The following is an 11,512-nucleotide window of genomic DNA, read 5'->3' as shown; positions in this document are numbered from 1 at the left end:
CAAGAAACTACTGAGTTAGGAAAGGCTCGTGAACTTTCTGTTTCTAGTGACCTAATGTGTACGTGGCAGTAGTAAGCAAGACTGAGTGGGAGTAAGACAAAGTATGTTTGAATTGACTGAACATTTTGTGCCTCTGTTGACAACAAAATTTCTCAGAAGTTCAGTAGCACAGTGGTTCAATACAGCAGTTCAATAGTCCAGTTTGTTAACTGGAAGACAGATTTTATAAAAATTTGTTGTATTTATGTTTTTCTTATGGGATGTCCATATCTAACAATTATGTATCTTTTCCTGTTTTTGATCATGGGCTGTTCTACAGTAATTCTTTCATAGCTTCAAAACATCAGTAAATGCCAGGTGAAACTGTGCTGGAAACCAAGGTATGCATCAAGTTTTCAGGCAGCATAGTAAACCAAGTGAAATAGTTTTATGCTACAGTGCAAAGATTGAAGTTATACAGGAAAAGCAGTAATGAAGTTGGAGCAGGCCACTTAATCATGGGGTAGCAATTAACATGGTTAAGCACATTGGTCCAGTCATAATGTAGGTAGATACAGTCCAACTGTGCCTCTTATTTATGTGTTGTCCTGTACTGGTGTACAGGATACAAAGTAAAAACAAAGTAGAAACAGTGTAATGTGTGGAGACAGTTCAAAGTGATGGCCAACAGAATACAGGATATTTAAGTACCTTTTTCCTTGAGATTTCATCCTCCTAGAAGACATGCAATGTAAAAACAGAAAATAAAGATGGGATCAGGAGAAACAAATCCTTTCTCCCACAACCTTATATTAAAATAAAGAAAAATTAAAAATCACATTGTCCCCTAGAGGGCAATCTTAGCATGGGTTTTCACCTAGGAATGCATCTTACTGACTTTAAAAGGTCTAGAGCTTTATGAAGGATCATTATTGAAATAAAAAAGTACTAAAATTTTATACTAGAAAACTAAGTGTTATATCCTTCCCAGTTCATTATGACAATTATTTTGAGATTAGTCCTAGAAAAAAGAACCATTTTTTTCACTGGACATCCCTCTAAACTTGTTCAATAGATGTTTTCATGGAACTTAGCTTCCAAGAGATTTATCCCAGACTAATCCACCCTCAAAATAAAGGAAGTCATTGCACCACTGAGCACTTCTTTAAAGCAAAGCTGTTTCTAACTACCAGAAATTCACATAACAGTACATCAACTATTGACAGAACATCAGCTATTCAAAACTTGTCAGTGCTCCTTGGTGGAAGCAAATACTTACCAGATAAAAGGGTTACTTAACTTTCTAAAGCAATTCAAAGTCTATTATTGGCTTCCTGAAGTACCCAGTGATTTAGAAACAAAATATTACATCCTGTATTTCATTCCTAGCTTCTTTAGTCTATTTATTAACCATCACAGATTCATCTGGCTAATGGGTATGATATCAGCAGTCACAGTGCTGTAGCAGTAAATCTAAGAATTTGCTGTTGGTTGATAATTAAAGGTGTTCTCTGTATTAGACTTGTAAGAGAGCCTTTTCTATGCAGAAAGTTTGAGTAATTTCTTATTTAAAATAGGTATGTTGTGTTCAAATCTACGGGAAAGCAGAGCCAATTATATAAAGGAAAGCAGAACTTTTATGATGAAAGTGAGAAAGACAAGAGTGCAAGAACAATGACTATAAATAGAACTGTAAAACTGCCCTAAGATCAATTTCTTCAGTGTTTGAAGAATTAATTTAAAAAATTGTATTTGGTAAGTAGATGACAATGTGACACGCTTCTAGTATGGAGGTATCATTGGGTGGGCACCCATTAAGAATGCTCTGCCCACTTGTAAAGGATCAAGGATGGATTTAAGAAATACCAGGACTGAAAGGCAAGAGCCACGTTAACAGATCTTTCAGAAAAACACATTTGCTGTAAACCTTGACACGGACACATAACCCACTCGCACACCACATCACAGATCAGAACTCTGAAATCAAGTAACAGATTTATTGACAAGGTGCAGTATTTAGAAGCCAGACATACTTGCAGTTTCTGCTCGTAAGTCACATATGTCTAATTATTCCAAAATATTTGATACAGCTGTCTTCAACATTCATAATGGAAATACGTTAATGTTTTCTGGTGTGGCCACAGCCTGATGCAAACATCAATTATATTCTTGATGGAAAACATTAAAATATACCAGGTTGTACGGCATACGTAAGCAGCAGGATGTTATGTTTCTGTGCACACAGCAATCAGACTGACATTAAAGGAATTACTTTTTCAATTTAAGTCTTGCAGGAAATTACAACCATAAAACAACCGCTTGTTGAATAGTAGCTTACACTGCTAAAATCACTTTTCATTCTTAATACAAAATAGATGCAAAAGTAGCTGTAATAAAAATCTGTGTACTTAAAAAAAAAAAAAGGCGAAAAAAGGGAAAGACTTTTTTAAAAAAGGATGAGAAGAGTTATTCATAGTTGAGCAAATAATTTTTAATACCTGGATTCTTTTCCCTCACTACATAAAATTTTTATAGACATATATGCTATTCTTGTGGTTTTAAAAGGGCAGCATAATGGCTATCAGATACAACACTTTGTCTTTAACCTTTTCAAAATATTGCAGAAGACACACAGGTCCTCAGATTCTACCTTTACTGCACACGAATCTGAGTGACACTAAAGTAACTTGAAGGAGTATACCTGAGGTTTATTAGAAACCTGTGTTAGGCAATCAACAAAAATCTAGGATATTTAGCTACTCTAAACCCTAATCTGGGTGTTCATTTAGGATTTTTAATATAATAGATTTAAAAGTCATTAATTTAATTTTAAAAGTTTTATGATTTGAAAATTAATTTTGTCTTGACTTGCACATGTACCCAAGGCTTCCAGAAAATCTTTACTTGAGGCTGGCACTTCTAATTTAAACTGTAAAGGCTAATTTCAGAATGTAAAAATCTGCTCTTGATAAAGCTGTTACTACCACCATAAGGCAAAATTTCAGAACAAATTGTTTAGTCCATTATATAATTTCCTATTTTGGGAGAGTGCTGAGTATTTCTACAGTTTTAGATTTAGTAAGTTTGTACAAAACCATTACTTATTCCACTCAATATTTGCCCAGCTTCAGTCCCTGATATTGGAAACATTGTCACTACAATTCTGTCTTTTTAACTGGAGTATTTTATCTTTAAGGGAGAAAAAACCTACCTGATCTCAGGTGTAAGCAGCTAAAAAAAAAATCCTGCTGTTAGACAAGAGCAGAGTAGTAAAAACTGAGGTATGACAGAAGAAACCCTACTTCAGTGAAGTCAGGAGGAAGCCTGACTGTAAACAGGCATCAGTACTTCATCACACTAAAATATGGAGAACATCCAGCAACATGAAAAATACCTTTCATGGGGTTTTTTTCCTCGTTGTGGCATCAGTATTAAAACTGCAGTTATAATGCCTCTAAAATACAACAGTGATACATACCATTTTACTATTTGTTTTGCTCAAAATGGAAAAAATGTTCTAAGTCCAGAGCATCTGGTTTTATTTAGTAGCATTCTGGTTGGAATGCTGACTAAATATAACTCTCTACCATTTTCTTCAGAATAGACACAAGTAGAACCACATCTCTTAATTTTACAAGGGAGAATAACACAGTTCTCTGAGAGCTCTGAGAAAGAAATACTTCCAATTTCAGCAGTGAAGGCAGAGGAGGTGGTGACACTCACCCCAACTACCTCTCCTTTGCCTGCATGCTCAGGTCAACGGCTCTCAACTACACCTGATTTCTTGGGAATGAAGCGGTAATACAAGTATTCATCCCGAAATTCAAATTCATTTGTTATGTGCTGGACGACGCCTCCCTTCAGCAGCCTGTCCCCATACACCACAGCTTCTCCACGGTCAGAGGCAAGGCCAACTTGCATGAGCCAGTTCACCAGGTCACAGCCAAAGAAGATGCCAGTGGAGGTCTTTGCACCACACCTGTATGTCAAAGGAATGATTCACCCATATGCTCTGTAAATCTGGTATCACCACTGCACGATGGGGAAAAGCAAGGAAAAACAGCAGGAAACAAGGAAAGACATCATGATAGTTAAGAGCATGTTAGAAGAGAATTTGCAAGTTTTGTATATTAGGGACATGCCAATGTTCACTACCTTTTCCTACAGACATTTCAATGAGAAGCAATATGGATATACAAAGTTGTTTTAGGCTTCTAAGTAAAATTGAATTCACAAAATTCAGTGGGCATCAGTAGCATTTTTCCTAAAAACTCAAACAGTATAATTCTATTTCTTGGATAATTACTTCCCATGTACTTCTTACCATGACCTTTTCTGCAACAAAATATCTGACCTGCAAGCAACCTGTCTTCAGCAACAGGGATTTTGTTTGAATTTTATTTCTTTTTATAATTTCTGAACACTTTTAAATAGACACTAACTGCTCACACACATTGTAAACAAAGCCCGTTTATAACTTGCATATCCTGTTAAATATTGACCACACATACAGTACTAAGAATAAACAAAACCTTTACAACAAAACTATTTTTTCCCACGTTTATGAGGCAATGATGCTATCATCTGCCTAGTTTCAGCAGACATACCATACAAAAATTTACCTGCAGCAATGAATGTTTCTGGTTATCTAAAATCTACTCTATGGAACCCAAGCACAGTGTTTCTAAAGGTGATTAAGAGCTAAAAGACAGCATAAGCCAAATTTTTCCCTACCTTTTTTTTTTAAAAGTTAAAAGCAGCAGTAACACAGAGCAAGTGTTAACATTTATTAGCAGATGCAAAAGTGAAATTAAAATCCATGTTTATGTCTCAGTTACAGCACATTTAAATCAAAGAGGATAGGATCAGGTTAGATGAATATTTAAAATGAAAAGAAATGCATTGTTTTCATTCACAAGGAGCAATAAGACATGAACCAAGTTCTGCACGAACATAATATCATAACAACAAAGCAACAAATGTCATAATTTCATGTATTCTCTGGTGGATATGATTAATAAAAAACACAAAGTACAACTAAATGAATGGCCCAAAGCCCAAGAAACCACAACAGCAGCAGAAGCATGGGAAAAACAGAGCTGTAAAACCTGTTCTATTTAATAACAGACATTTTCTGATATATCTTTCTTATGGAACGTTACTGACTTCTGAAGAGACTGAACAAAATCATGATGCTGTCTAAAACAGTTTTGCAATATGGTATTGGACTACCTGGCCATTAAAAGACCACCCCACCCTGCCAAACTAGTCCTACTTAAAAGCTTACATGACAAGAATAGTCAAAGTGTCCTGTTAGAACAATTCTTCACGTCCCCATTTCATATATTTAAATAAAGGCAGAATCTTTTTCGTGTTCCTGCTGCTTCTGTCTGCATTTCTCTTCTCATCCACCTACACATATCTGAAGGCACAATCCTTGATTTAGGTAACATAATTTGCTTCTGATATCTTTACTGGTCTCATAAATTGAAGTTTAGGCCTCCTTAGAGGTTATGAGCAAAAGAAATTATATAAACTCAGAAGCTGTTGAAGTCCTAAACTCACTGTAATCTCACGCGTTGAGTGGCCTCTGAGTGCACACAAAAATCAGTTGCAAGAGTTTTGCCTCCTATTAAAGCTACATACTAGTAAACATTTAGTTACAAATACTGACAGTGTCTTACTCTGCAAAACAAAACAAGCAAAGCAAAACAAACAAAGGGTCTCAATGCATTACTACAGGTATTACTGTGTTCAGTTTTTTAGAAAGATCTTATCCTCTGAACTCCAGTTAAATGCAAAACCTGAAGAAACCCCTCAGTGATATAAAACACTTTATAATTTATTTAAAACCTAGGTGAGATAATAGGACTTGTGCCTTAGTGTTTCAGTGTGAGGCTAGAAACACTTCTGTTATAGTCAAATTTTTAATCCTTATGTTGAGGTTTGAATAACTATACCATAACAGGAATAACACCACAAAATTAACTGCATTTCACTATTTTCAAAAGGTGAGCTATGTGCTTTGTAACAGGTTATACGTGCAGGGAAGAACCTTACCTTCTGCCTCTGACAATACTTTTGACACAGTGATCTCTGTGATAACGAACAAACTGTTGACAGGTCATCCTGATTTCCTCAGGTACAGAGGCATCTGTATGCCCTGCTGCTTCTCTTCCACCCCAGAAAAACTCAAGCCTAGAAAAAATAAAGAAAAATTCAAGATAGCAAATCAAACAGGGATATTTTTTAGGAAACTGTAAATAATAAAGTGGACCTCCCAGGAAGCTTATCACAACCTCTTTTTGTGCCCAATACTTTACATATAATCTTCGTAATACGTGTGTATGGCTTTTGAACACAGAGGTGTTATTCTAGCCTTGGGCAGAAGGAAAGAGAGTAGCTAGGAGCCAGCTCTAGCTGCTGCAGTCACACAGCAGCCAGTTAGCTCGAAGGTAAATGCAGCTTTGTACAATTCACTCCTCCACTGTGGAAGGGCCCATCCACACAAAGTACTGGTATGGGATTATGCACATAGATTTATTAAAACAGTGATGATACATTCTGATTCAGCATCTATATCTAAGTTTTAGTTTATCAGCTGAAATTAATTCTGAAGATCCATCATTTGGCAAAAATTTCACCCGTAGGGAGCGTGCAGGACTTATGTCTTTGTCATTAGGATGGCAGAAAAGCCTCACATACAGTTAATGGCAATTACCTCTTTACAAGTGGGAAAGAAAAAAAAATTGGAAGATTAACTAAACAGGAAACAAAATATTATAGCACTGAAAACTCAACACCTTTCAAAAATTATTACTAGTAATAATTAAGTTTATAGGTGTAAGTGTAAAGATTTTATTTACCTTCGCTTGAATGGCAGAATGATTAAATGCTTATCTAAGCCAAAAATACCAAAGCAAATGAAACCCTGGAGAAAAAAGAATAGAAAAAGCAACATTAGCAAAAGCTTTGGTTTCTATAGAACAGAAATTAAAAACTCAGTGCCAAATACATTTTATGTATACATGGAAAGTATCCATCTTCTCCACATATCATTCAAAATGCATTTTGTTTCTGCTTTGATTTGGACCTTAAAACGATGTATCAATACCTAACAGTCCATCATATAAAACCTTCCAAGAAATAGGAAAGAATTAGTAAAACTAATGCTGTGACATGCCACTTGACACTGGGATAACTGGCAACCTTACATAGCCAGGTATTAAATCTGTCTTTGTTAATGCCAAGGAAAGAACAGACTTACTGTAATTTGAGTGTTAGAATGCTCTCTACTTAATTCATTTTTCTGTGCAGCTTTTATATAAAACTATGATCACTTTATACTGCAGTGCATAATGTAGGCATGCATGGCATGGATGTGTAAAATGCTCCTCTAGTGTGTGTATTAACACTGGCTGGCTTTTCACTTCATGGGTGATGAAGATGCCTTGTGTCAGGTGCACTGAAATAGGCCACGTGCAGCCAGAACCAGCATCCATCTTCAGCTCTTCACTATCATGTTGTCACTGAAACTAGAGATGGTCATTTAAATGTTACAGAGAAAGCATCCATGGAGTTGCCTTGCAACTGGTCTAACTCCACAGAAGAGACACCGGCGAAGCTTTGGTACAAATAAGGCAAAACTTCTACTCAGTTTCCACGAGCATTTGGCATTCAGTTGTCATTTGCGCTTTTGAAAGCGTTCATGGTCCTGGACGATGTGCATTATCTGCTGCAACACCCACCAACAAGGTCATTTTCAGGACAAACATTGGTAAGTACCTGACCAAAATTAAACACAGCACAGAAGAACTGCAGTTCCACATACAGCCTTCCAGGCTCTTGGTTGAACAGCCACCACAAGCAACTGGAGAGATTCTGTAAAGAAAGTAGAAAAGCAACAAAACCCACAAACATAACCAGATTGTTAAAAATCAAAAGCTTTCTTCTCTTCACATGCTATTAATTCTTGCACAATGTTCATGGTCTCTCTTTAACAAATGATTCAGATACAGACAAGTAAGAGGGAATAAACACTTTAAAACATTATCTCAGTTGGTAGGAGGGGGAACCTTGGCTGTTTCAAACATAATAATGCAAAACGTAGCAGTGTAAGAGATCCTGCTCTTTACATGTTTATGTAAGGAACCTGCCTTAAGCATACTTAGGTTTTCAACATAACACAGCCAGTATTAGCCCAGACAGATTTGCAGTGTTTGTCTTCAGGCTGCTTAGCTGAGATCAGTGCTTTCTACATATTTCTTGCAGAGTTAGGATTATGTTAAGCTGAAGCACATACCATTTCAGGTATTTGAGATGCCTGACAGAAGGAGAAAACCTCCAAAGTTAACCCATTTGGGTGTAAAGGCTAATTCTTTAAAGAACTGATCTTATTTCATAGTATCTATGTAATCATTCAGAAAGAGCTAAAATACAGACTAGGAGTTGGGGTACCCCTTAAATATAAAAGATGGAAAAAATATACTAGCATAGAATACTTGTTACAGGAAATTTGAGAGGGAAGCATTTCATTTTGTAATTTAACAGAACTGAAAAGCAACAGCAATAGCTATTAACCCACACGGTTGTGCTGCACTGTCCTTTGTGGTGTTACATATTTGTACATAGTATTTTCCATTTCAAATAAAAATGCTTCCCCCAACTGTCACCCACAAGAAACTCAACTTTGAGCACTACATGCAGAGAGCAGTTTCTCTCCTTTGTTGCAGTTAAAAAAAATAATTATATTCCCAACACATTACATTCTGGTATTTCACACTTTTACACAGGAGCAACCATCAAGCCATCTTGGAGTCAGTAATGATGAGTGGCAACACTGATTTAGCAATGCTGCTCCAAACACCACTAAAAACAACAAAATTGCATTTTCCCATTTAAAATAAGATTACTCTTAACACCTCAGAGAAATCCCAGTTCCAATATAAGCCTGATCAAACGGAAAAAATGTTGTAGTTTCCTTCAGAAGCAGAATTCAGTTTATATTTTTAATTGATAATTGTTTAGGGAAGAAGACCAACTCTTGAGAAAACTGGGAAGACGGATGGTAGTGATGAAGGATAAAATGATATAACTTCACTTTTTTTCCCCTTTAGGGTTCTCCAGTATCTTGCTCACTATCATCAATCTTAACTTGTGTTTAATTTATGATGTGGCATAGACAAATTAATTTTATGACATCCCTCTTCCAGTAAGGAACCAAAATATAGCCTCTATTTTATTTAATGAATTATTACTTAGGCAACCGGAAGATTTCTTACTGGATTGTCTACATAGCTCTCCTAAAAATCATTCTACCTCAATGAGTTAACATGGGGAAAAAAAATATTTACAGCAAATAGGCCAACAACAAGAAGTAAGCACAGCAGCACATGTCTGGCCAGCTGTTTGTCTCCAGTCTGTAGAAGCTGTTCCTCTTGAGCCAGTACACACGTTTGAGCACTGCAGTGACTCACACACTGATCCACTGAAAAACAAGTCAGAAATTGTTCATTAGGCTTCTATCTTGAAAGCTCCATGAGCAAACTTGCTAATGTGACTTGCTGAGTCAAATTACCTTGTATGTATTTCTACTGAAGTGACACACACAAGATTAAATATTGGCTTTGACAATAACCTGTTCAGACATCTACTCTCAAATGAAAATTTAAGTTTACATGTGCTTCTAAAATGAAAAAAGTTTTTGCAACAGAATTTTTCTTTCAAAGATTTAATTCAAACTGATTGTGTAATTAACATTGAGAAAACACTATCAGAAATAATAAAAAATAATTAAATAATAATTAAATAAAATTTTCTCTGAACAGTTTTTAAATTTTAAATTTATTTATGAAAAACATCAAATATACTGTCAGCTCTAATGTTTTTACTCTGCATCTCAGTGTTGTTGAGCTCTACATCAGACAATATCCATATTTATTTCAGGTCTGTGACTGTATTTTTAACATAGTGAATCAGAACATGATCATAATTCTATCAACACAAAGAGCCAAACACAAAGAGAATGGATGCTTGTCTCCAGCTACAGAGTTCTAAGACATTCTGAGTATCTTCCTCTAGATGGCAGTGAAAAACTTCCTGGCAAGGCCAGATCCAAGAATTTGCACCAGATTACTCGAAGCAGTTCAGTGAGATAGCAGAAGAATTAGTAATTAGTGCAGCCAAAGTTACACAAGTGTATGCATTACAATTTGTTTTTACTGATTTATAGTTCTGAAGTGCTCACTCAGGAGGTCGAAAAAATTTCCACTCAACCAAAGGTATTTTCTACCTTATCTTTCAGGATTAGAAAATTAAATCTGCCTTCCTCTATTCTTGAAGACATTCTTATGGTGCTTATGCATTACTTAATGGATAAAATAGTTGGCAATAGGCAGAAAGGGAGCATTCTGTGAGAAGAGACATAACTCAAGTATGCTCCAGTGTGAAATATTTACATTTACTGAAAATTATGTTGCATGCAGACAAAGCATAAGGATATGAACTTCTTTTTAAGAGTGCATGAAAGCAACAAAAAAATAGGAAAAAGAGCCAAGTTGTACTGGCAGCTAGCTTTGATTACTGACAGTGATGTACACTGAGAATGCACTGGGCATGCAGTTTCCAGACAGGTGTTGAACAGTCAGTTCAATCCATTTTTTCTCTTTTAGTGACTCCTAAGGCCCTCTTAGGAGTCCATTTTCTCCATCTCTCTTCCCTAGACAAATAGTACACAGCAGCACAGACATTTAATCTAATTTTCAGTAAATACTTGCTCCTCTAGATCTCATTTAATGTTCAAAACCCGTGCCTGATTACAACAAAGGCTTTTTTAAAAGATGCAAGATGTGAATATGAGAATGTAAAAAAGTAGTTCATGTTAAAAGCTGCATGCAAAGTAGGGTTATGCATTAAACTTTCTGGCATCCAAACAAGACAACGATGGAAAGGTAAAGTCTGAATGCTCAGGACACATCAAAGTAGCTTTGTGGTAAAAAAGTAACATCCAAAACAACTGTCCGTCTTGAGCACTGAAAGACTACGAACAATGATCAACAGAAGAGAACAAACACCTACAATATTGCCTAATAACTGAATTTAGTACAAAATGTCAGTCATGCAGGTGAAGTTGAGAGAACAATAGCTCCAACAGTTTCTTTGTGAGAATAACACAGAGATGTTGGGGAAGAACCTGTAGTATTAAAAGAAGGAGATAGTACTGCTTTACCTGTCTCAATTGGAGGAACCTTGTTTTCAACAGCATTTGACACTGCTTTGCTGTCTTTAGCACAGGATAATTCACCATTTGTTGTTTGGCAAGAACAGCAACCTATTAAGTACACACAGTAATAGCATAGTTAGCTTCCTTCACTACCATCATTTATTTTCCAAGGGTAACAATATATTCTACACAGCTTTAACCATCATGCTCTAAAATAACCCAAAAAGCAGAAGACAGACTTAGTTTTTCCAATATTTTGAGGGGGTAAATGGGTCACAATACTAATATGTCACTAATACTAATAGTTTAACA

General features: G+C 35.9%; 1 protein-coding gene across 7 annotated transcripts in view; it reads right to left on the bottom strand.

Annotated features, from left to right (window-relative positions):
- Positions 1 to 286: 286 nt before the first annotated feature.
- GPR155 (G protein-coupled receptor 155) overlaps positions 287 to 11,512 on the bottom strand; it is a 34,590-nt gene continuing 23,364 nt past the window's right edge. For 4 of the 7 annotated variants that reach the window (XM_066322784.1, XM_066322782.1, XM_066322786.1 and 1 more), the window contains 6 exons: positions 11,207 to 11,308; positions 9,333 to 9,466; positions 7,765 to 7,860; positions 6,846 to 6,910; positions 6,040 to 6,177; positions 1,963 to 3,958 (listed from right to left, as the gene is read on the bottom strand). In XM_066322784.1, the coding sequence (XP_066178881.1) occupies positions 3,736 to 3,958; positions 6,040 to 6,177; positions 6,846 to 6,910; positions 7,765 to 7,860; positions 9,333 to 9,466; positions 11,207 to 11,308 (758 nt within the window). In that variant the 3' untranslated portion in view covers positions 1,963 to 3,735. Of the gene's footprint in view, positions 715 to 1,962; positions 4,012 to 6,039; positions 6,178 to 6,845; positions 6,911 to 7,764; positions 7,861 to 9,297; positions 9,467 to 11,206; positions 11,309 to 11,512 lie in introns of those variants that run through there. The other 3 variants (XM_066322783.1, XM_066322787.1, XM_066322788.1) reach the window with 3 other exon arrangements.

Source organism: Sylvia atricapilla, chromosome 7, assembly GCF_009819655.1.
Source record: "Sylvia atricapilla isolate bSylAtr1 chromosome 7, bSylAtr1.pri, whole genome shotgun sequence".
In the NCBI taxonomy this organism is placed as follows: Eukaryota; Metazoa; Chordata; class Aves; order Passeriformes; family Sylviidae; genus Sylvia; species Sylvia atricapilla.
This window is presented reverse-complemented; position numbering and strand designations above follow the sequence as displayed.